Raw genomic sequence first — 26678 nt, 5'->3', positions numbered from 1 at the left:
TGCTCTATAAGCAAGAAATCTTGGTTTTTTGAGTACAGGAAGTACTTGGATGCATGGTGTCAGGTGCGCAGCCCACCGGAAATACACAAGCAGAGATAAACAAACATGGTGAAACTCAGACCCAGCACAGAACCACACTTTTGGAGCAAGAAGGAAACCGACTGCTTTATTAGTGTGGTGAGTGACATGAATATAATGTGTTTTATTGACGATAGAAAGTAAGAAGCGGAAATGTGTCATGACGTTGTCCATGCGTCGCCGTTTAGCTCGGGGTATACCAATTGCCACTTATACGGAACTGTATGTATGCCCGCTCACGAATGTTATTGGGTTATCCCGAATGTTTCAGTAACCAGAATTTTGACCGTAACCCAGATATTGACAGTATGTAAAGGTAGTTATTGGCTAGGCAGTCATTCCATGGTGTGGCCAAGAGAGTATGGGAAGAGGAATTATCTGGGAGGGATGTTAGACCTTTCGCAACTAGTAGAAAAATGTTGGGGTTTTTTCTTATTCAATTTGTTACCATGGCCGTGTCGGTCTTTCCGACATCCATTCAGTAGTTCAAATGAGATTACAGTCTTCTGGTAGTCACTGTTAGTGTTGCAAGCATTAAAGATAAAGGACAGGTGAAGGTTTGCTCAGAATTTTACAAGTGGTGCCATGACTTGAAAGGTCTAGCCCCCTCCAAAATGCTAACTCATTTTATAGTCTCTTGGCTGCCCCCGCTCAGTGAGGTGAGCCAATGTGATAATGTGTGAGTATATGTGCCAAGAGTGTCATAGATAAGGAAGGCCATAGCAAGTAGAAATGTCATAGTAATATAACAGCCGAGCTCAAATCACCCATGTAATTAATTAATTATGTGCACTGAAGAGGCCTAATCTAACAAAAGGGATTCCACTTCCTGAATTATTTTTGAGAAAGCATTTTCTTAGTTTGGGTTCCATCTAGTGGCTAATCATGTATATCTAGAGGCACAATGCAAAATACATATTAATGCAGGTTTTACCTCACTTTCTTTTAAATTTCAGCCCTGAATCAGTTGAAGCAAGCCCTGCCGTAAATGAGAAAAACTTCAACAACCACAGTTGTGGAAGTGCACAAACTCATGGGTATCGGGGACTACCATATGCTGTGAGTACAAATGAGTATTATGCTATGTACATTCAGTTAAATATTTTTTTTTAATACAACTGTGTGTCTACAGTACTGTACAAACTTGAGTGCACCCCTCACAATTGTGATCAGGTATAGCAAAATGGGTCGGACATTGCATAACTATGTTGAGGTACAAGGTAATAATGCTTCAGTAGGTGAAACTTCTACCTCTCAAGTCAATTTCATTTTCATTTCCTGAATTAAACGTAATCAAATGTTCCAAAATAGCATTTTGGGAGGCGTAACGAGTTCTGCTTGAGTAAGAATCCATATTCAGTGAGAAAGCTACTCAAGTAATTTGTGAGTAACTTTGCGATTACTTTTTTTTTTTTAATGCATAAACATAAAATAAAATATTACCCAGCAATATAACTTAAAAACAATTATTTCTATAAATGAAAAAAAAACTAAGGCCAATTTAGCCACATTAAATGCGCTTAAATCAACTTTATTTACAAAGATGAAAAGGCACAATATGGTCACCATGTGGAGATGATTGAGTAATTATATATAATTTGAAGATATTGAACTTCGAGTGGATTCGCCCAAATTTATCATCAATGCTCATAACGATTTCATTACTCAAAAACAACATGAGTTCTGCTAACTTCTGTCTTTATCTTCTGTGTTCTACATACAGGGCAGAATGCTTTTCTTCTGCTCCTGCTCTTTTATTTCTGAAGTTTCAAGTGGAGTTTTTAAGGCAGAAATGACACATTTTTGGCAGACAGCAGCACATGACAAAGCTGTTCTTCCCTCCATTGTACGTATATACCGCTTATTCTTACTTAGGTCATGAGTGAGCTGGAGCCCATCTGTAAAGTAAATATAGATTTTTGCCATGCTTCATGTGAATGAGTCACATTGAAAACTTTGCTTCTGTGTGAGACTGCGCAGACTGTGTTGTCATAGGACTTTCTGAAAGTGCATTGATGAAATGGAATCAAATGTCACTAGTTGGATTGGTGGATTGGTGAAACAGTCATGTGATAAGAAGTCTCCCTGAAAAACCAAAACAGATTGCACAAGAATAATAGCTGTAGATAAAATTACAAGTTGCAAGTAGGATGTAGCTTAATGCAGGGCTCTAAATTACGATAACACCCGCCAAATGCGGGTTAAAATTCATTTTGGCGGGTGGTCATAAATATTTACTAGCCAATTTGGCTGGTAAAGCAAAAGGCATTTGCGTCTGTCAGTACCATGCTACGCTATTTGTTCTCTGTCGTCTGCACCCCGGTAGTAACTCCTTCATTATTTACATATCCAATGAATACTGCCGCAATGCTATGTAATGGCTTTTATTATTCCCATTGGCTCCATTGGTATTTCGCGCTATTGGCTGGAGTGCAACCAACATGGCGGCAATGAGCCAATAAACAGCAATCAGTAAACGAAAAAGAAGATTCAATCGGCGCGAGAGACTAACAGTAATGAGGGAAGTTGAAAGAAAACTGGGGCTAAAGTATGAAGTCAAATGTAAATAAAATTAACTTGTATGCGGCGGTGGTTGAATTTGGGACAGACGAGTTTGGGCAAGAAGAGAAAAGCGATGGTTGAATTTGGGACAGATGAGTTCGGGCGAGAAGACAAGAAAAAATGGAGGGAATATGTTATCGGCGACCGAGCGTGCGAAGTGAAAAACCATGAACGCAAAAGAAAAAAACTAAATGAACAGTTTTGTGGTGGGAACTAATAATTTTTAAGTCGAGATACCAAAGGATCACGAGAGTGCCCGAAGTCATCAGGAGAGCCAAAGAATTAAAAATGCCAACACAGGGGAGAAGGGAAACCTCACTCTAATGAAAACAGCAGAATTGGAGATGTTTTGAAATGCTCACGCCATCGGAAAAAAGAGCAGGCCTTTCACAGACTGTATGGATGTGGGAGTAAGTGAATTAACTTTACTATATGTTTCAGAATCAGTGTGTTTTATACGATGCCATAGACATACTGTTTTGGCTGGTGAAAATTGTTTGGCTAGTAACTTTAGAGTGTCACCAGCCACGTTGGCTGGTCATCAAAAAAATTAATTTTGAGCCCTGGCTTAATGTAACAGTAAAAAACCTCTTCTTAATAGCATGAAAATACTAGACGAGAACATATACCAAAAGGACTAGTGATCCCGGGTGACCCAGGTATTAGAGGCCATGGTACCCGGAAGTTTCTCGCTCGAACACGAGGGTTCCCAGTGACAAGCCACTCTTATGGGACTAACAGAACCGTAGTTACGTAACTGTCATTCTATTTCGTCCGTCTCCAACAGAGGTGGGTAGAGTAGCCAAAAAATGTACTCAAGTAAGAGTAGCATTACTTCAAAATAATATTACTCAAGTAAAAGTAAAAAGTCGTCATCAAAAAATCACTCAAGCATGAGTAAAAAAAAGTATTTGCTGAAAAGAATACTCAAGTACTGAGTAACTGCTTGAACATAAAGTCTGATTATTATTATTTTTTAAACAATGTCATCAAACAGACAAATATAAATAATTATGTGTAAACTCTGGCATCTTTAAATGATTAAAAAATAATAATAAATGTGAGCTCGAACAACAGTGCAAGCAGACACGGTTGCCCAAGCTGCATGCACAATCCATTCACAAATTGTGGCGTAACTCGCTCTGTGCTGCCTCCCAGTATAATCACCATAGGTGGCAGTTTCTTAAAGCGGAGCACCAAGACGTCATCTTTCAGTTGACTCTTTCGGGTACTCATCATGCCTACCAGTCCTCAATCAGGGCCGCATTTTCTGTATATAAGCAATGTGTCCGCAGAAATGCACCCACACAGTCAAGTGGCACGCTTACCAAAGTCTCACAACAACATTGACAGATTTTGGAACTTGGTGCACACAAAAGGCGCATTTCATTATTAGGTGCGCCGTCGATTATTAAGAAAATTTAAGATTTACCTGCGCCTTATGGCCGTAAAAATACAGGGAATGGGTCAAATGCGGAGAACGAATTTTGCCCCATTTAAGTGGGTGTGACAATCAGTGGTACTTTAACTTTGCCACCCACCTCTGCTCTCCAAATACCAGAGGTGGTGCTTAACTCTTTGACTGTCAGACGTTTTCAGAAAAGGGATGCTGTGGGTGCCAGCCGATTTAAGCATTTTGACTGATCTTTCAAGGTCCACAGAAAATTATGTGTTTGGACTATGGAAACACACATACTACCAAATGAAAGATTGAACTCTCATCTTTCATCAGAAAAAAAAAGTTTGTTTCTACCTTATTCCGTTCTTCAGTAATCAACAATAGAAAATGGTTAGTTTCACCCAAATGCTCTTGTTTTGGACCAAAATACGGAGAAATCAAGCTTTTAGTGAAACGATATTATTTCATGCACTCTAGTGAATTTTACACTTCTTTTTGTCCATGAATGATGCCACAAACACCTTAATAGTGCTTTACTTCTATAAAACACTACCACCAAGAATGAAAAAGTGTTTTTTGATAGCAAAATACGTTTATTTACATTCAACAGTGTAACAATTTGACAACAATTTGGCAAACTATTTACAAATGTGTGCAACTGTGGTACTATTTACAATTATGTGGATGTTTCAACTACAGTTTTTCTTTTTGTGTAACACTCCCCTGCGTGCAAGGAGACGCAACAGGATTTGCACAACAGATTAGTTTCACTGCGATTGCCTCTTCGCGTGCAGACGCTACACTTTCTTGCCGGCCGTTTTTTCCGGGGAATAGCAAGTATATACTGCAGTGTGTGTTGCCATCAAGTCTACTATCAGGATCATGCTACGGTTACATTACGGTGGTTTTACGTCTGGCTTCCTCATGTCCTTCAGTTCCTATACCGGGTGGTAGATGTTCTGATCCATCTTATCCACTCCATTCATGGTGGCATCGTAGTCCAGAACCAGTGTCTTCTCCGTGATCAGACTGTACCCGCTCCTCCGATGAATATGCATTGGACTCGGGGTACTCTCCATCGTCCGATCGAATGTCCACTTGTGCAGAAGTGCTCGGCTGTGCTCCGCGTTTTCCGGCGTTAGCATCGCTAGCCGGTGAGGCTTTATGACGTGACCATCGTCGCGCGTCAACGCTTCCAACTTCGGCGTCAACCTCGGGAGTCACCACCATCATCATCACCATCATCATCATCATCATCATCATCATCATCATCATCAATGTGCATTGTTCGATGCTTTTCGACTACTCTCCATCGTCCGATCGAATGTCCGCTTGTGCAGAAGTGCTCGGTCGGTTGTGCTCCGCGTTTTCCAGCGTTAGCATCGCTAGCCGGTGAGGCTTTACTACGTGATCATAACGGTCGCGTCAACGCTTCCAACTTCGGCGTCAAGCTCGGAGTCACCATCATCATCATCGTCGACATCAATGCGCTTTTTAGTATTGATCGATGCTTTCCGTCTTTGAAAAAATGCTCAAGCGTGGGCTGCTTGCAAACGGTCGCCATTGTTGCTTCATCAGCCATTGTCCCCTCAACACTCTAGCTCCGCCTCACGTCTTCTACTGACGCTCACCCAATCTTGTCCAAAGAGAGTCATCGCTGCCATCTAGGGGCCAAAACTAGTCATTATACTAACTAGATCTGCTTGATACTTTCAGCACAGCTGCCCAAGGCTTTCCTCCACCCGTTTCCAAAAAACAAACAAAAAAAAACATAGTGAACGTCTTTTAACGTGTTTGGCGCCCCTCCGTAGGTTTTTACTAAACGTTATTTAACGTTTATGGCAGTCAAAGAGTTAAAAACATGCGCTAGCACTAGCAGGTTTTAGCATAATAGCATGCTACCATATGTTTTGAGCTAGCGTATGTTTAATCGTGCCAATGTTGCAGTGCGCCTTATGTGTGTGTTAAACACAGAAATAGCACCCGGAACTGTGACTGCGCCTTATAATATGGTTGTAAAAATACGGTAACCTCGGGCAATCAAGTGGTAATTATTTGTCCTCCACTCCATTTCTAAGCCGTCGAAAATCAGGGTTTTTCCTGGCTCAAATTGGGGCGGAGGTGGTACCATCTTGACTAGATATGGGCGATTACCGATACCAGGTATTGACATAGGTGCCGATACCCGTCTTATTTTAAGGTATCGGTACTTGCAGCGGTGGCCAATACCATTATCGGCCGCCCTCATGAGGCCGTTTTATGATCAGGAACTACAAATTAGAAATTATATGAATAGAAAATTGCCATTCAAATATGCAATTCTAAGGAAAATAATATATTGGTATATTATATATATATATATATATATGGTCTTTCTTTAACTCTTTAACCGCCAAAAACGTTTAATAACGTTTAGTAAAATCCAAATGAGTGCCGCAAAGGACTTTACGTTCACTATGTTTTTTTTTTGGAAACGGGTGGAGGAAAGCCTTGGCCAGCTGTGCTGAAAGTATCAAGCAGATCGAGTTAGTATAATGACTATTTTTGGGCACTAGATGGCAGCGACGGCTCTCTTTGGACAAGATCGGGTAGGAGTCAGTAGAAGACGTGAGGCAGAGCTAGAGTGTTGAGGGGAGAATGGCTGAGGAAGCGAAAATGGCGACCGGTTGCAAGCAGCTCAAGCTTGAGCATTTTTTTCAAAGACGAAAAGCATCGACCAATGCTAAAGAGCACATTGATGATGATGATAATGGTGACTCCGAGGTTGACGCCGAAGTTGGAAGCGTTGCTGCGGCGGCTTCGATCACGTCGTAAAGCCTCACCGGCTAGCGATGCTCACGCCGGAAAACGTGGTGCACAACCGAGCACTTCTGCACAGGCGGACGTACAATCGGATGATGAAGAGTACCCCGAGTCCAATGCATATTCATCGGAGGAGTGGGTACAGTCTGATCAGTGACAGGAGTGGATAAGATGGATCAGAACATCTCTTACCACCCGGTATAGGAACTGAAGGACATGAGGAAGCCAGACGTCACACCAGGTCACTGTATCATGATCCTGAGAGTAGACTTGATGACAACATGGCCAAACACACTGCAGTATATACCTGCTACTCCCCGAAAAACAAGGCCGGCAAGAAAGTATTGTAGGGTCTGCACGCGAAGGGGCAATCGCAGTGAAACTAATCTGTGGTGCAAATCCTGCTGCGTCCCCTTGCACGCAGGGGAGTTTTACACAATATACCACACAAAAAGAAAAACTGTGTAGTTGAAACTTCCACACAATTGTAAATAGTACCACAGTTGCACACATTTGTAAATAGTTTGCCAATTTTTTTGTCAAATTGTTACATTGTTAAATTGTTTCTTGTTACAAAACCTCGTTTTTAAAACTGAAAAACACTCGTGTGTTCGTCATGTATTTATTAAAAAACGTGTAGGGATACAATTATTATTATAATTTTTTTACGGGGTTAAGTACTTTGGCATAACAACGCCATTCCCAAAGTTGGAGCAATAACCATGGGCTGGGGGAGCGCCGAGGATCCGGGCTGCGGCTGGCTGGAGTGCTCATTCGAGGTAGCGCCGTGTGCCCTTGTGATTTTTTTTTTTTAAACTACAATCATAAAAAAAATCATCCACTAGTACATATTAAATTGTAAATATAGATCAGCGTTGTTGTAAAACACTATTATGTCTATTGTATATACTGTATTTTTATGACTTTGGCGACAGCTGGAGCGCACCTCTGCCTCGCAACCAGGAAATGGGAGTGTGCAACCTAGCTCCGTGATCTGTTTCTTCTTCGGTTGTTGCTTCAGGTCTTTCCGGTGCACTGCTGTTGATATAGCGCCTCTACAATGGCGCAACGCTGCAACTGCAGTTAAAATACATTGCTGCTGAGCTCATTCAACAAAGCGATATCAGTCGCTCTGACTGGGGGCGGCACAAAAATTAACTGGAGGCGGCCGCCCCCAAATTTTTAACCCAGGAAAACCCCTGGAAATCTTCAACATCCTCATTGTCTACAAATGTCTCAACAATATATCCACTGTCAACTGGTTAAACTGGTTTGAAGTCCTCAAGCGTGTCATATTCGTCTGTCACTACCGTCATTTATCTCATAACCCCCGTGAATCTGCGTCAGGCATGAATGCTCGAAAAAAAAATCTGGAAATGCTACAAGGCCCACGTCAACCTCACATGTATATTCTGATGCACTTCATTGGCTAAGAGACCAAGAATTGGTAAAAAACAAACAAACAAAAAAATGACGTATCCGCTTTAAAGGCATAATCCGACGGATTTGTTTTGGTCTGTCTGAGACGCTTCTCGGCGGAGAGTAAACGTTTTCTCTCCAAACAAGCGACTGTCAGTGGCATATGCAATTATTACTTTCCAAACCCGCGCTCCTGATTGGTGGACTGGTTTCACGCTTGTTCCTGGTTGGCTGCTGTCCTCAGGTTCCTCGGGCATCAGTTTTGAATGTTGTGTTTGCAAACGGCAACAGAAATCTATTAGATCATACCTTTCAAGGTAGAAAAGTGCAACAACGCTCCCGGCTCTAGTGGCAGAAACATGCTAATGCGCTCCTGGCCTAAATGGGTTAATATTACTGAATAAACTTTTTTCATTTTTTATTTCCTAATTACAACAACATACTTTGCCACACAATGTCAGCTTGTTAAAACAATAAAATTTGCTGTTTCATAAATATAAATTGATATTTAAAAGTGCTTTGTTGAGTTTGTCACTGTTTTACTCGCGACTGCCACCCCTGGCCTAAAGTGTAACTGCAGCCTCTGTGTCAAGCTCGTGCATGGTGCGCGTGGGAGTACGTGCGGTCGAATAAACTAATCGTTTTTTTTTCAGATTTCTTGGAGTCTGAGCTGAAGTTTCCCCCCACAGCTCCGTCCTAATTGTGTCTTATGCTAACAATAAATGTCCGCATGGACGTGTATGACGTCACCTTATAGGCATCTGGGAAGCTATTCCAGTCGTCTTTAGGCACTAGGCAGGGTACACCCCAGGGTACTGGTTATCAGCCAATTGCAGGACACATATAGACATACAGCCTTTCACACTCACAATCATACCTAGAGACAATTCAGTGTTCAATTAACCTAGCACGCATGTTTTTGGAATGTGGTAAGAAACAAAAAGGAAAAAAAAGAGATCTGCTTTTAAATTAGGGGACAGAGAGCAGATGATGACGGTGCAGAGGCAAATGAGGAGGAAGATCAAGCAGCACAATGATGTCAGCAGCGTCTGGAGGAGTTTGAAAACAATATCTGGACACAGTAACCTTAGACCTGTGTGAGACAAGGATCAGGAGTGGGTGAATGACTATAATAGGTTTTTTAATCGATTTGACCAATCATCAAACACCCTCCCGACCCAACAAACTCTGCTGCAGCTTCCTTCCCCACCTACTCAGAGGACCCTCTCTGTATCCAGTGTGGCCTGCTCTACAGCACAGGTTGAGAACTGTCAAGGCTCAAGAAGGCTACTGGTCCGGGTGGCTTAAGCTCAAGTCCAGACAGATCTCCTGAGGGACAAACTGGAGCTCAAGGGATTTTGCCACCAGCTAACAACATGGGTTCTGGACACCGCCGACTTCTCACACCACACGACGAACTGTCACCTGCAAAAATTCTCGGACGACTCTGCCATCGTTGGTCCCATCAACAATGGACATGAGACAGAGTACCGAGAACTAAACAAGAACTTTGTGGCCTGGTGTGAATAAAATCGCCTCCGGATTAATGCAGGAAAAACTAAGGAGCTGGTGGTGGATTTTCGCCGGACTAAAGGTAATTTAACCCACCCCCTTCCGGTGAACATCCAGGGAATAGACATTGAGATAGTGGACTCTTACAAGTACTTGGGTGTTCACCTTAATAGGACTGAGTAGACGACACCTGCTACGTAGACTGAGGTTCTTCAGGGTGCGGAAGGACTTATTAAGGACCTTGTATGACTCTGTGGTGGCCCCAGTCTTATTTTATGGTGTGGTCTGCTGGAGCAGCAGCATCTCAACTGCGGAGAGGAAGAGACTGAGCAAATTGGTGAAGAAGTCGGGCTCTGTTCTGGGCTCCAGTCTCGAGACGGTAGAGGTGGTAGGCAACAGGAGAATGGTGACAAAGCTGTCATCTATTCGGGGTAAAGCCTCCCACCCCCTGTGCGGGACTGTCCGAGCCATGGAGAGCACCATTAGTGCTAGGCTTCTTCACCCATGCTGTAAGTAGGAAAGGTATCGAAGGTCCTTCCTACCAGCTGCTGTTAGACTTTTCAATCAGCTGTACTCTCGGTAGACCATTGATGTCGTGTGATGTGATGTTTTAATTTCAAATTGAACAAATGTGATGATGATGATGATGATGATGCCATCTGTTTGCCCTACTCTGTTTCTCTGTTTTTAATTTAACTATAGGCTACATAAGTATTTTTTGTAATGCATATTATTTATATATGATGTGTGATTGTGTATTGCTGCTGGTAACGCTGTGAAATTCTCCACTGTGGGATAAATAAAGATGTATCTTACCTTATCTTAAAACCCACGCAGGCACAGAGCACAGAACCTGCAAACTACAAACACGAAGGCCGGAGCCCGGAATTGAACCCACGACTTCTGAACTGTGCAGTGGACGTGCTGACTAGTCAAAATATTCCATTTGCAGTGCTCATGCGCACTGGCGCACCGCTTGTGTGCATCCCTGCCTTTATGGTCCCCCATTGTTTATTTCACCTCACTGTGTTTGTCTTGTTTGTGCTTATGCTGCTGTTCCGTGTGACGTAGTAAGTACATTTGAGTTCACATTGGCGAATGCATTCATGCTTGACGCCGGAACTGCAGTGACTGTATGGAAACGCGAAAATACTCAGCTCGCATTCGGTCTGCCCACAGCATAAGACCATACAGCGTTTTAACAAAGCAGGTTCCAGTCAGAAACAGCCCCTAACAAGGAAAGATGGTGCAACACTGTAAACTATAAACATATGAACATAATAACGAATGTAATAAAATAAAAAAAATTGGGTTTTTTATTTTACACTCACACACTTAAGTTGGGGCATTCAAAAGGGAATGTGCTTTACGTTGTAGCAACGTGTCACTGAAATATAACTATAAAGTATTGACAAAAAATGTGAGGGGTGTAGTCACTTTTGTGAGATACTGTGTGTTCTCAATGTTGGATGCATTTTTCAATTTCTAATTAGATGACAGGAAAAAAAAAAGTTAAGTCTTCATAAACCAGGGGTGTAATGAAAATAAATAAATCCAAAGCTGGTTACTACACAGTTTTGCAGTTTTACTTTACACATGTTTTTGTTTCACAGTTTACATTTATCAATCCCGGCCTTTGACCTTAATCTCCATAATTTTTGGCTCCTTAATCATTGGGCATTAACTTATTTCAACAATTAATGTGATAAAACGCCACATTTTACAGAAGATTTTTGTTGTTGTAGAGGATTTCTGAAAGTCAATGTCATGATAGATATAGTGTATACATGTGAACTTTTATGATTTAAAAACCACACTGCTGTGTGAAGACATACACTGTCTAGTCAACGTAGACCTTCTGTAACCATAATCTAGTTCTTATGTTAACAACTGTACTGTTTCTCATAACTGTTTTTTTTGCCCTCATTTTCATTCATCTCCATTTTCCGTTTCCCTTTTTTGCCTGAACACCCGTTGTTTGAAGAAGCAACAGTCTTCCGTTGTGTGTTGTCAGGATCACAACTATGGTGCACCCCCTCCGCCCACCCCACCTGCTTCCCCGCTCTCTCAAAGCATCATTCCTCGAATGGATCTAAATGGCGTGGTACGCAGTTCCCGATATATCCAAACTACAGAGGACAACTCAGCAGACAGTGATAGTTCCTCAGAGGAGGATGGTGCTATAGCCAGCTGGTGTCAATGTACTCGGATGCCAGACGGCTTGCTCATTAAATGTGACAACTGCAGGTGAGCCATGGATAATGTGCCCTGTCTGTGTGGGAGCATGTTTTGTTAGCAAGCGGCTCCAACCATTTCACATTCCCAATTTGATAAATACATGACAAACAAAGGGGAATTAATTTGTCCTAATGATTTTACTGTTTGCAAAAGCCTTCCCATATACACTCCATTCCAAAAGTACTGAGCTTGATGAATATGAGACAAGTAATTGACATGTGCTTTAATTTCATGGTACTGGATCAGATACACAACTTTAAGGTACCTTTTGTTTCAACTCACAAAGGTTAGGGGTTAAAAAGTGGTTAAAATAACCGAGAATTGAACAACCAAGCCCAGGTAGACTTATGAAAATAACAGCAATTGACAACATTATGAGATCAGTAAAGAAAGACACAAAAGCAACTGCCATAACGTCCATAAGATGGGAATGTATCAATCCTGTTCACAGAAAACTTTACGAACAAAAGGCTAAAGGCTACACTAAAATGCAAACCACTTATTCAGAGTATTAAGTAAGTCGGAGTGGAATTTGCAGAAAAATAATGAGACGAGCCTAAACAATTCTGGAAGTTTTATGAACTGTTGAAACAAAGATTTCAACCAAAGTGATTTGTAGATACTTATTATAAATAATAACCGAAAACATGCCAAAACAACAAAGGAGCTCTTCAAGGTCAAGAAGTGTAAGTGTAAGTGTTTTAGACTAGCAGTCAGTCTCCAGACTTAAACCCAACAGAGTGTGTAATTACCTGCTGAATAGGAGACTGAACGAAGAAACACCCCAAAACAGACAACTGAAAGAGGCTGCCGTGAAAGCCTGGAAAAGCATCACAAAAGAACACCTAAATATTAAGTCTTATTCACTTAAATCCATTTGAAGTCCATCTTTTCCCATACTTAATTAAATTAGGTGTTTCATGAATAATGCTATATTCTAGGTTGTTTGTGTCTTCCATTGAAATTCCCTGCTGAAACGTTGATAATGATGTATTTTCTCATATTATTATTTGTCAAACCCAAATGGGCAAAGGGAATTTGCCTCACTGTTCCATTACTTTTGCCGGGTTGCATATAATTTAAAGCAAGATGGCCGCAAATAATCTCTTTAATTAAATGCATTTTGTATTAAGGCATACAACCCTAATATAGAGGAAATATTATTGGTTTATGGCCACTTCTTTGTTTTTAATTTACTGTAATTTCCCTTATATCCAAACTACTACGGTAATAATATGTATTTGTAATGTTGTTTTGGCCATTCTTTTGTTGCAGAGGACTTAATGGAAGGAAAGAAACAGATGCCCAACACAGGAAAAATGAAAATGTCTCAGGTATTTGACTTGGTTTCTTCACCTCTTTCAGTTAAGTTTCTGTATCTGTTACGAAGATTATAAGAGCCAAATAATATACTTGTGCTTTTCTGGTAGCTGGAGAGAGCAGTGCTACAGAGAGTGGTGATGAAGAGGTGTCACCTTCCACTATCTCTTACACTGCCACCCAGCATACACCCACCAGCATCAAACTTACTGTCAACAGAGTCAAAAGAAGTAAATCTAAAAAGAGGAAAAAGAGCACAGAAAAAGTCAGTGGAACACCAAAGGGCAAGAAAGTCAAAGTATGCAAAATATGTCACGTTAGTATTTGCTACATCTCTTTAAAAAAAAAAAAAAGTATTCATTTTTAATTGAAAGTATTACATTTATTCTTTCAGGCGTTTAGAGAGGGTTCTCGGAAGTCTATGAGGATGAAGGTATGACTGATATACAGTATAGATAAAGTGTGGTTTGTATTTGTGCAACAATTAGTTTCATGCTTCTTTTCATTTGTCAAGAACTCGACAACAGAAGCCAGTGTGCTGGATGAGAACACAACAGAGGGATGGGAGAGTAGAATCCGCCAGTGGACAGACCAATATGATGAGGCTTTAGCCAACCAATACAGCGCTGATATCCAAACACTGCTCCAACTTCACCGCACTGCCAGTACTACTGTTGGAAACGCAGAAAGTGGACCCATGAGCCTTCCATCCACAACACTGACCTCTGTCGATGTCATGGACACTATCAATCGCACTGAGCTGGCCTGTAACAACACTGTGCTCGGCTCGCAGATGCAGGTTGGCCCAAGAATCGTATTCATTAACAATATTTAACAATAGGGTGGACTCACGCGGGTGATAGGGACTGGCTGGGGCACCAATTGTTACAATCAGCATAGGATTGACACCCATTATAAAATTTTCAATAGTTTTTGGGGTACAAGTGCAGACTTAAAATAAGCATTTTTTTTCCTACTGTAATTGAACATTTAACACATTGATTTACAACATATATACAAGTATGTATGATGCTTCACTTGAAACTTTTTGTTGCTGTTTGTAGCTGCAGTTAGGACGTGTAACACGTGTGCAGAAACACAGGAAGATCCTTCGGGCAGCCAAGAACCTTGATCCTGACATCCTTATTATTGAGTATCGAGGGAAGGTCATGCTCAAGCAACAGTTTGAGGTCAACGGGCATTTCTTTAAAAAGTAAGTGTGAGTTTGCACAGTACTTCATAAAAGTGAATACACCCCACATCTGAAGAACGATTGAATATCTTCTCAGTACACGATATAATGGAAATAAAACACTCATATAATTTATAATTATGTACAGCTTGTATAGCAGTATAGATTGAATGAAAATGAATCAAAACACAGCCAATATTGTATAAGTAGCTGGCACCACATATTTACTTGTTCAGACATTCATAGCCGTTGCTTTACCTGCTTGGGTGAACCATACAGATTTATGTACCATGGATTAGTGCTGTTAAAATTGGTGTCACTATCGAATCTTTTTTAAAGCGATCCTATTGATTATTCCTTCAAATAACTCGACCCCCATATTTTTCCCCACAGATTTTCTTTCTTTCTTTATTTTTTGTTAATCCACAAAATGTCATAGTCAGTGTTTTGGTTTGGTTTATTCGTCATGTTTTCCTTGTGGGTGTCACTTTGTTAATGTTTCATCAAGTTTTATCATGTCCTCCTGTGCTTGTCATCCCGGGCCCTGGTGTCACCCAATCAGCTCCCCAAGCCACCTGTGTCTTGTCCAGCTGTCTCTCGTTGTCTCATTACTTTGTGTATTTAGGCCCTGTTCACACACAAAAAAATCTTGTACACACAGAAATGTTCCCAGACATACGCTATGGACGTTTAACAGCTGTAATGTATAGTCTGGAGTTGCTCTGTAGCGCATCCACATGGAGTTAGCAGAAAGCGTAGAAGAATCAGCGAAGAAGCCGAACCACTAATCTGAATATAATGGGGTATATGCCACGGAGGAGGCGGGACTTTTGGAGGAGGCTTTTGCCTTTGTGCCCCTCGGTTGTAGTGAGTTGAGACGCCCGATGAGCGGGAGCACGCGGTCGGGGTACGCAGGGATGGGGGTGCGAGTGTTGGAACGCAGCCATCAGTGGCCGGAAATGACGCTGATGTGTGAAAGTCGGAAGTCCGTCCAATGCTTTTGCTTCATTTGAAAAGAGTTACCACAACAAGCTGCCCTGTTGTATATGCATGCAATGGTTTTCTCGCATCTGTTATATTGCGTTACAGCATGGTCGCAAACACCCACCTCCATTTTGAAGCCAATAACTTCTCTGTATAAAAGGGCAATTAAGATTTTTGATAGGAAACCAATGAAATGAGCTGGCACCATTGTGAAATCATTCAAAAACACTTTTTACCTTTGAAAATTTTGTGAATTTTTGTATTTTGAAATGTTTGTACATCTGTGCGTCACCACTGCTATCTTGTCTCATGGTGAAACGTCAAAGTTTCCGTAGACCGACCACCAGAGCCTCAATAAGTGGGGACTGTGAGCTCCCAAAGTTTAGGACAACTTTTGGACAGTCTATCTTTTGCTATCAGGGAACTAAACTATGGAATGCTCTCCCCGCTGAACTTAGATTGGAGACGAATAAAAGTATCAACAAAAAACTGAAACAGTGGCTGAAGTCGGGGCAAAACTGCTCTCATTGAAAAGAAAGAGATTAGTAAGCACTATCAACTGTACAGGAAATGTACTTGTGTAATATTATTGTATATTGTTGGAAATTGATATGTAATTTTAATGACTCTTATTTTAGGCTGTCTTTTACATCCTCCCAAGGGACTACCAATGAAAACTAGCTAACTTGGGCACATTTACATTGTAAAATGTAATGTGCATTGTCCCTTTTTAAATTCAAATTCAAAATCTACCCCATTACTGGATAGCTGATAGGCCAAGACTTTTGAAGCCGCAAGGCTGCCATATTTCTCCTCCCAAGAAACGTTTCATGGCATACAGTCCTATACACTTACAGTATCGAAATTGGAGATAGTGCTTAGTAGAAACGGCATGATTTAAATTGGTTAAACATAAACAAAAGGACTTCAGACATTTTACAACTTGCCTTAATACATGTATAAATTATATGCTTAATGATGTTTATTATTTTATTAAAGAATTATTACTGTAATTTAACATAAGACGACTCTGCCAAATCTATTGAGATCTAAGTAACTTGAGTGATAAAAGAAAAAGGGGGTCTTCAAAGCAGCACATACCGTCCACTTGTTAATTTTAATTTTTTTTTTTACTTACTTCCTTAAAAATAGTGACCACCTCCGGCCCTAGAGCCTACGAGCTGTATATGTCTAATCTGTACGTATTCATATAGTTAATACAGTAGTCTGCTCGCGACATGGGAGGAGTAAGATGGCCGCCCTGTCGCTTCAACGGCTTGCACGGGCGTGTATGGGCTATCGGCTACACAGTAATATATACAGATCAGTGAGACGAACACAGGAGAAGTGACAATGGCGGGTGATTCAAGTACAACAACATCATGCTAAATATTTTGCTGTCGAAGCAAGCTAAGGAGGTTACGCAAAACTATTACGACATGGCAATCCGTCATTGATGTTGAAAGACTGGCGGTTCGCGCGCAGCCACGCGAGAATTAGAGCGCATGCGTCATGAAACTACGACAATGTGTCCTCATCGAGCTGCTACCACTACGTCATCACTGGAAGAGTATGCCGCATATGATGTCCACATTGGAACGCACGGGGCGCGTTTTTAAATCTTTCCACTCTGGAGCCCGCCGGTTCCAAAGGGAAGGGAAATGGCGGCGCCATGTGGACAAACTGCCCAAATGTCGAGAAACTTGTGCGGATACATTGAGACGGGTTTTCGTGTTGATGGGGCCTTAGTTCCCTGCATTCTTGCATTCTTTCAGTCCTGGTTGAGTCGTCGTCGTTGTTATCCCCTTGTCATGGTTACCCACGCTACTGGTGAACGGGAATGCGCTCGCCTTGGCTGCTTGCCTGGTTGGGTGGGCCTGTTGTTGGCGTCCAGGAACCGATTTACCAATTACAAATGATTGGTACTAGCTGCAACTTACACACAGACATTACTCAAGATGAACTGAGCGAGGAGTGTGCAGACCTAAGTCTGGGATTGCTAACGATATGAATCAATCATAATCAATGTGTATGACTGATGCGTATAGTAAGAATCGATGGGGACGGTTACTAATAAGCCATGGCTTCTACCCGTCAGCCCTTCTTTCGGATGTCAATGTTGCAAATGATATTATGTGATCGATGTAACCTGTAATATTGTGTCTGAAAGGAAAAAAGGAATAAAACAAAAAACCTTTGTTCCTAGTCTTTAGTTAAGCCTAGTTAGTATTTGTTCGCACTTCTTTTGGACTTTATTGATTTCATGTTTTTGGATAACTGGTACATGGTTTGCCTTTTTGTTTTTCTTTGATTAAACAACCCTTTTTTGAGCACCTCTGCCTCCTCGCACTGCTCCCTGCAATTGGGTCCCGCTCACTGTGACACTAAGTTGAACGCGAGTTGAATTGAGTGGATATACTGTAAATCCACTCAATTCACCGGTACGTGGATGAAGCGTTTCGAGCACCATATGGTGTACAAGCACTATACTGTATAAATTCAGTACATTTACCATTTGCATTTGTAGATTATGATGGGATCACATTAGACACTTGAAAAGCAAATTTTCATGTCTTTTAGGCCCTACCCTTTTGTACTGTTTTACTCCAAGTTTAATGATGTCGAGATGTGCGTGGATGCAAGAACCCTTGGAAATGATGCACGCTTCATTAGAAGGTCCTGCACTCCCAACGCTGAGGTAAATTATTAATTGAGCTTATTATGACCTCATAGGTAGCCTTCTTGTTTTATCTCTGTTTAGTTCCCTAAGTTCTTCGTTGGTCTTTTGTTTCATGAAATGTATTTATTCCTTTTTTAGGTGCGACATATGATCGCTGAGGGTATGATACATCTGTGTATCTATGCCATCTGTCAAATCACAAAGGATGCTGAGGTCACTATTGGATTTGATTATGAGTTCAACAGCTGGTCAGTACTGCTTCTCACTTGGGGTGTGAATTGCCTAGCACCTGGTGATTCGTTTCTCATCACGATCCATAGGTCACGATTCGATTCGATACCGATTAATCCCGATACGAATCTATAAATTGAAAATGTATTTATCTGAAAATTCAGAGCCACTGCATTTAACAAACAGGTTGCAGTCTGTTGCATGTTTGAATAGCACTGAAATAAAATATTAAGGCTTAATGTACCATTAATATAACATTCTTCCATGCTTAATGTGTGAATCCTAACTCTAAGACGTTTTGTTTCCCATAAAAAAATTATGTTTAAAAATCGATCCGGCCGCATATAGAATCGATTTGTGAATTGCGCACTGTAATGTCACGATATATTGCCGAATAATTTTTTTCTAACAACCCTACTTCTCACTATACAATACACTCTCCACCCTCAATGAATTGATTACAATTTTGTTCTTTGACATTTCATAACTCAGAAACAATACATTTCTTGGGTGGGTAGATGCGAGCTAGCCTATTCACTGGGTTATTTACTGCCTTTTATTGGCATGTACTCCAGTTAATATAAACCTTCTGTTCTTATATCAATCCATCAGTAATTATAAAGTGGACTGCGCTTGCCACAAGGGAAACCAGAATTGCCCTGTGCAGAAACACAACATGAGCCCCAGGGAGAGCTTGCCGTGTTCCCCCTCAATACCACCGCCCGCTACTTTGGTTGGTGCTGAGACACGGCAGAGAAAGGCGCGCAGAAGAGAGCTGGAAGTTTGTCCAGATAGCAACCAAGCTATCCAGCACCAAGAAGCCAAAGAGCTGCAGGGAAACGGTGATATAGAGGTATGTGGCTGATAGTGTTTTTTTTCTATGCATCTGGTGAACATGAAGGTTAAACAACAAAGCAGTTAAGTTCCATTGCAAGCATTAATTGATTAAATGATTGATTCAATCAGCTTCAGTCAAAAAAACAACAAAACATCCCAATGTTTTGCAGATAAAAAAGCCAACTGAAGGTGAAGCCGTAATTTATTAACTCATTTGCTCCCCAAAAACGTATAAATATGTTCTATTTTATATATTATCATGCTCCCAAAGACGTATTTATAAAAAATAAAAATAAAAACATTCTCGAGCATACAGAAGGCTTTGATGCAGCCTCTGAACTGAAGAGAATGGAAATAGTAGTTATTACAAAAACGGCCAGCAGGTGGCAGCAGAGTACAAGAGATCAACCAGGGCCATGTTGTAAAAAGCAATCCCCCCCAGTTTCAAACAGATTTGTGAATAATGATTAAACTTAGCTATATTCTAATGCTAATTTCTGCCAAATGGAATCATATAGAAATATACTTTTTTCCCTAATGAAAGAAGAGACTTTAATCTTTCTTTTGGTAGGTTCCATGTTTTTATAGCAATAGAACACAATATTCTGTGGGCCTTGCCAAAAAAGGGAGGCGTTATTAAGTTAACTTCAAGTGGATAGCATTTAATATTTGGTAGCATAACGCTTATTTGCAATAACTGCATCAAGCCTGCATTGACTTTACCAGACTGTTGCAGTCATCATTTGAATTACTTTCGTAAGCCTTTACTATATACTATATTTAACTCATTCAAACCCTAAACCCTGCACTCCCAAAAACGTATTTATATGTTTGTTTGTTTGTTTTTGGTTAGAGCATAAGAAGGCTTTGATACAACTTCTGACATGAAGAGGTCACTTAAAACAATGGTATTTATTGCAAAAATCGGCCAGAAGGTGGCAGCAGAGTATAAGAGAACAATATGTGTTTTCAACAGGTTTGTTAATAATGATGACACTTAGCTTTTTTTTCTAATGCTAATTGCACCATCGGAGGTGCGTCAGGCAGAAATGCCAAGCAGGTACAACTACCTGTGCTTGCATCTGGTTTCTCTGGTCCGCCGGTGACTACTGTGAACAGAGCAGTTGGCATTCAGGAAAGACTGGAGGGCTGCCAGGGAAGTCTGGCTGATGGCGTGAAAGACCGCACCAGGGGTGGAAGGGCTAGTTACCCACTCCACACACCCAGATAACTGGACACCAGACTTCTGGACACCCAAGCTAATTACAAGCAAGTCAAGAGGAAAACAGCCCATTGGTCCTCCGAGAGGCGGGATGGAAGATGGACAAACAAGGACGTATAACACGGTAACGAACCATATGGAAAGGAACAAAAGGATCCAGAGACATTGCTGCTGTGGATGGAATAAAGTAACAACTTACCATAGTCTGCGCATCCACCAAGGGAAGTCAAAGTGTGTTGGCAACAGCCAGTTGCAAGCTTTCACTGCATTAGCAGGTCAGACAAAGAGGCATCACAGCTAGGTTGAGCACCACAGAGCTAGTTAACCCTGCATTGCGGTTGGAACGGAAGAGGAACACCAGGCTTCCAGGCAGAACCCACAGCAGCAGCAGAACACCCCACAGCAGGAGAAGAGCACATCACGCATGGAGCAGCAGAGCTGCCCACAGCAGGAGAGCAACATCACAACCACTGAGCATGTAAGAGCGCCTCCAGGTAAGCATGTACAGAAACCCCAACTCATGTGGCCAAAGGCCAGCAACAGGGAAGCATGGAAAAACTTCGATGAGAGCATATGCACCATCCTTCAGAACGCCCTAAAGGGGGAACCCAACTTCCAAACTGAACATCCTCGGCCATCTCATCCAGGAGGAAGGAAAAAATCAGTTCGGAGACAAACCTCCAAGGGGACACGTTACCAAACAAAGCAGGAGGCGAGAAAGGGAAATTTTCCAGCTGGTAAAAGAGCAATGCCTCCTGAGTAAGTCATGGAGGAGAGCCGAGGCTGAGGAAAAAGAGGACTTTAAGGACTCTGGAACAAGATCAAGGAAAGGCTTAAACACCTGAGGAGAGCTGAAAGGATAAAGAAGCAGACAAGCCGCAGGGAGAAGGCAAGGACATGCTTCTTCCGGGACCCCTACAGATATGCTCGCAGCCTCCTAGAGGGGAAAAAGACAGAAATGCTACAGGTTACTAAGCAGGAGCTGGAGCAATACATCAAAGACCAGCTGAGGGACAATCTGAGAGCCAAACCCCTTGGATCCCCAGGCCACATACCCCGCCCACCTGAGCCCTCCACAGAGTTCGACACGTCCCCAACCAGATGGGCGGAAGTAGATGGGCGGAAGTGAAACAAGTAATCGAACGCGCAAGATCTGCATCAACACCCGGGCCAAATGGAGTGCCTTGTAAGGTATTTAAGAACTGCTCTGGGCTTCTGAAGGCGCTATGGAGGCTTATGGTTGCAGCTTGGAAACCGGAGGCCATTCCATCGGCCTGGTGCAAAGCAGTCACCACTTTCATCCCTAAGGAGAAAGCCTCCCAAAACCTCAGCCAGAGGCATTGCTCTGTTGGACGTAGAGGGGAAATTATTTTCTCCGTCTTGGCCAGATGGATGACAAGCTACCTCTTGGCGAACAAGTACATCGACACCAGCTGCCAAAAGACAGGAGTCCCAGGGTTCCCTGGCTGCAAGGAACATGCGGCGGTGATTTGGTAGCAAATCCAGACCACTAAGCTAAGCAAAACAGACCTGCATGTAGTTTCGCTGGATCTGGCAAATGCTTTCAGCTCAGTTCCCAACCAGCTCATCACGTACGCCCTTGACTTCTACCACGTACCAGCATGCATCCAGAACCTAATAGCAAACTACTTCAACAACCTGCATATTTGCTACACAACTCGGGAAATCGCAACCGACTGGCACTGGCTCGAGGAGGGAATAGCAATGGGATGGAGGCAAAGGCCAATAATTACATCCGAAAGTGGCTCGGCCTCCCTCAATGCCTCTCCACCACGGCACTCTTTGGGAAAAATACCCTGCAACTCCCACTGCAGTCCATCAATCTGGGGTACAAAATGGAGAAGGTGAGGCTCCTCTTTGATTTGAGAGACTCTCCGGACCCAGCAATTAAAGCTGCCAAATCTCAGATTCGCACAGGACAGAAGTGGAATGCATCCAAAGCAGTAGACTAGGCCGTAGAGCGGCTGAAGCATCAGGAAATTGTCAGTTTCACACAGCCAGGCAGAGCTGGCCTCGGATGGGGAGCGGCGCCAAAGAACTGGTCCAAAGCTACCAAGAAGGAGAGGAAAGCTATGGTAATCTCAGAAGTCGCCAAAATGGAGGAGGAAACCTACAAGATAACAGCGGTGAGCTAGCAAGGCAGATGGACTACTTGGGAGGCCGTGATTAATAGAACCATCACCGAGGCCGACGTGGCGAACTCCCCAGGCAAGGCTGAGCTTCCGGATTAGGGCTACCTATGACATGCTACCCAGTCCCCGGAATCTTCTCTCCTGGTTCGGCACAGAGGAACCCTGCCATCTTTACAACACTCCAGTTCAAAGCCTGAAGCACATTGGAGGTGCGTCAGCCAGAAATGCCAAGCAGGTACAACTACCTGTGATTGCATCTGCTCCAAAACGGAAACAGATACAAATACTGTATACTTTTTTTTCCTGATGAAAGAAGAGACTCTAATCTTTCTTTTGGTACGTTCCATGTTTTTATAGCAATAGAACAGAATATTCTGTGGACCTTGTAAAATCAGTAAAAATCCAGAAAACAGCCGGGAGCGAAGAGGCTTGCTTCAGTGAAAATGGCTGGAGTGAATGAGTTAATAAGTACAGTGCTTTAAGTTTAAACATTATTTTAAAAGCTTTAATGGAACCACACATTTTCAGATCATTTTCATAATTATTCCACATTGTGTCGTTACCAGATACAAGCCTTTGCTTTGTGAAAATCCTTTGCTTGTGTTTTCTGCAGAACACCAGTTACCCTCAGATAATAACAAATCACTCTGTTTTTAAACAGCTTCTAAATGCTATGACACAGCAAATTATTTTTTACATTATTTGTGCAGTATGGAATTTGACTAAGTCATAGTATTTCAAAGTATTTAAGTTAATAATTATTTAATAAATAATGATTCCAACAAATTTTTTGTATGCTCATTATTACATTTCATTTGTATGCACCGTGATTTTAACTTATTGTATTTGTTTAGTGTCCAAAACAGTTAGCTTTGCTTTGTTCAAATTTAGTGATAATTTATTGACATTAATCCAGTTTTTCAGTGTCGTCAATTCATTTTCAAGTATTCAGTAGCTTGTGTTCAATGTTTAGGCCAGCACAGTAGATAATATTGTCATCAGCAAATAACATATTTACAAATTATAGAAGCATTTGATTTACTATTAATATGTAATATGAATAATTTTGGGTTGTTTTCAGTAGTATACTATAATAAAGAGTGTAAACTTGTCAAATTTATATATATATATATATACATACCATCAAATACGTAGTACATGTGGACAAAACTCCAATGTTTTCTAATAACACAGAGGCTGTGTGTCATATTGTAAGGTTAATTCTTTATCTGCTATGTGTCTGTGTTATTAGGGACAGCTGGATGACATGAAGATAGAAGAGGCTGAGGAAGGAGAGGTGGATGAAAATGGAATTGTCACCTGCAATAAAAAAGTATATTCAGTTGTTCCCATTTAAGTTATTATTTAGATTATTGTTCATGTTGTGTGTGTTTTTTGTCATTATTCCACTAATTTTGTTAAACTTTGTCTCTGATTTCAGTCATTGAACAGTCTGGAAAAGAGGCGAAGAAAGACAGGAACAGATGTAAAGGAGGATGGTGTAGAAACAGATGAGGGGACAAGAACCACCCCCATATCCCATAGTACTGGGGTAGGCGTTAGCACACGACGTACTACCTATATCACGGTCAGTATTGTTATTAAAAATCTTAGATTTTGTCTTTTCTATACCCCATATTTAATGACATTTTTATTTTCCATAGGAAGCACCGTCTGTTGAAGAAAAGTCCTCATTACCAAATCTACCTGCCCCGTTTGCCTCTCCTAAACCTGCACGCTCTTCTAAGCCTCGTCCCAAGAGCCGAATGTCTCGGTACCGCTCCAGCTCATCCCAACGTGCCAGGCGGCAGCGTCAAGCGCTAGCCCAGCAGGCTGCTGCCGTAGCGGCGGCAGCAGCAGCAACAGCAGCAGAAGCAGCAGCTCCTTTAGCTGAGCAAAGTGCTGGTCTTGATGAGGAGGGTCCTCATGGCCCGTATGGTTCTGAGTTGTGCCAAGGGGACTGTGGGCTGGCAACTGGTCAACTTGTCGAGGGAGATGGCCAGGGTCTTACCTGCATAAATAGAGGCAACTTGCGTTACCTCAAAACCAAGAAGGTCAGAGAACGTCATACTTTTAAGTTGTTTAAATAATTCCTTGTGAAGCAACAGCATTACACACAATTTGGCCCAGTAGCATATGTTCAGAAAAACTGCAGTTCAAAATGAATCGTTCACATTATATATTAATTGTAACCTCAGTTTGTCTTGTTAACCAAATTAATCTCCAAATTGACCCGCATGCGCAGAAGAAGAGATGACGTCACATAACGTAGTGTTTACGGAAGTAAATATGGTCACAGTGTCCATAGGCTTATCGTTTTATTTTCTCATATCTTCAGAGGAGCGATGCGGGAGGTGTTTGAAATATTTTAGGGAAATGAAGCAAGGCTTTTCGATCTTATTTCATGGAGACATCTACTAAGATGACTTCACGTCATTGCCGCGCATAGTTAATGAGCCGTCTGCGTGGCTGAATGACTATTATTGACACAAATGTGCTCTTGATGCTTCATGTTTCAAGTGGGACCCTAGTCTGAACCTCTCGATCTCGCACACTACTCAGGTTCTTTCACTGCCATAGAGGTGATATTCCACATCCCTAGAGCTAGCTTCTGAAGCCAGAGATAGGACAGCCAAGGTCCTAGCCTTCTTCTGCCCAGAAGTAGGGGACCCTAGTCTGAACCTCTCGATCTCACACACCACTTAGGTTCTTTCCTGCCAGAGGTGACATTCCACGTCCCTAAAGCTGTCGGCCGTGGTTCAGGGTGTAGAGACGGTCGTTCAGTAACCAGAAGGTCGGCTATTGTATCCCTGCTCTCCCCAAGTCATGTGTCGTTGTGTCCTTGGGCAAGGCACTTCACACACATTGCCTCCAGTGCTACTCATACTGGTGAATGGAAGGTGTGAATGTTTGGTGGTGGTCGGACGGGCTGTAGGCGCACGCTTCATGTCAGCCTGCCACAGGGCAGCTGTGGCTACTTAAGTAGCTTACCGCCACCACAGTGTGGATGTGTAAGTGCGTGAATAATGTAACCGTTCCATTGTAAAGTGTCTTTGAGTATCTGATTAGATAGAAAAGCGGGTGCAGGCATGGCCACCATGCACTCGCCTTTGGGCCCCACCTTCAGGCTTGGTTCCTAGAGAAAATTGTATTGGTAGTATTCATCATCGGGGTTCTTTGTCTAGCCCCTCACCTAGGACCTGTTTGCCCTTGGTGATCCTACCATAGCTTCTTGGATCGCTAGAACACACAAGACACTCCACGATAGTAAGGTGACAGCTCAAGTAAGAGAGATTGGATAATTTCTCTTGATTTCCCTGATGGTCTTTCATGGCACACTACTGTGCAATAGCACCCTGGTTGGGAATCAGTGTTCTGCTATGCAATCTGGTACTAACTGACAGTGATTGCTACTCCATGAATACCACATAAAAGAATAGCCACAATTTCAAACAGTTCTCTTTGAACATATAGAAATTATTGTTTTTCAGCATGTCCATGGTAAGATTTTGAGGAATTACTGACCTATATTGTCTAAAGAAACTCATATGGGAAAATGCAGTGCTCTGCTTTGTCACATTCATTCAAATATTGTTCGGCATACTTAAATGATTTTTTTTCATGGCAACTAATTGTTTTAACAGCCACTCACTGACAATTAGTGTTTGCTTCATTTGGACCACAGTTTTGTCTACCCTCTGCCCAAAATCATATCTAAATACACTTATATTGTATGTGGCATACACATTCATAGTTAAGCAATAATATGTGGTCTTGTTTCAGTACCTGGTGACTGAATGGTTGAATGAAAAGATACCTGGAGGGGAGAAAATCCATCAAGAACTGCCTGTTGAGCGGCCACTTCGGATAACTACTGATCCAACGGTGCTGGCCACCACCCTCAACATGTTGCCAGGCCTTTCACACTCATCTGTTATCTGCACCACACCCAGACACTATGTTCGCTTCGGCTCCCCTTTTAATCCCGAGAGACGCCGGCCCCGTCCACTGCAGATGGACGGCACTTATGGCTGCTTTAAAAAGGTGAA

General features: G+C 42.0%; 1 protein-coding gene across 13 annotated transcripts in view; it reads left to right on the top strand.

Moving 5' to 3' along the window:
- Positions 1-26678, top strand: part of setd5 (SET domain containing 5) — a 66176-nt gene that overhangs the window by 23444 nt on the left and 16054 nt on the right. For 3 of the 13 annotated variants that reach the window (XM_086086735.1, XM_086086729.1, XM_086086726.1), the window contains 15 exons: positions 1035-1137; positions 1802-1924; positions 11787-12019; positions 13286-13344; positions 13441-13646; positions 13725-13763; positions 13845-14129; positions 14395-14543; positions 18087-18204; positions 18325-18434; positions 19030-19270; positions 23882-23962; positions 24071-24217; positions 24294-24683; positions 26413-26673. In XM_086086735.1, coding sequence (XP_085942861.1) covers positions 1808-1924; positions 11787-12019; positions 13286-13344; positions 13441-13646; positions 13725-13763; positions 13845-14129; positions 14395-14543; positions 18087-18204; positions 18325-18434; positions 19030-19270; positions 23882-23962; positions 24071-24217; positions 24294-24683; positions 26413-26673 — 2436 coding nt within the window. In that variant the 5' untranslated portion in view covers positions 1035-1137; positions 1802-1807. Of the gene's footprint in view, positions 1-38; positions 178-1034; positions 1138-1801; positions 1925-11756; positions 12020-13285; positions 13345-13440; positions 13647-13724; positions 13764-13844; positions 14130-14394; positions 14544-18086; positions 18205-18324; positions 18435-19029; positions 19271-23881; positions 23963-24070; positions 24218-24293; positions 24684-26412; positions 26674-26678 lie in introns of all 13 variants that reach the window. The other 10 variants (XM_086086738.1, XM_086086731.1, XM_086086739.1 and 7 more) reach the window with 8 other exon arrangements.

Source organism: Leptonotus elevatus, chromosome 10 (genome assembly GCF_054856555.1).
Source record: "Leptonotus elevatus isolate MCC_2025b chromosome 10, RoL_Lele_1.0, whole genome shotgun sequence".
In the NCBI taxonomy this organism is placed as follows: Eukaryota; Metazoa; Chordata; class Actinopteri; order Syngnathiformes; family Syngnathidae; genus Leptonotus; species Leptonotus elevatus.
The sequence above is the reverse complement of the archived record's forward strand: the minus strand, read 5'-3'. Positions and strand labels throughout refer to the sequence as shown.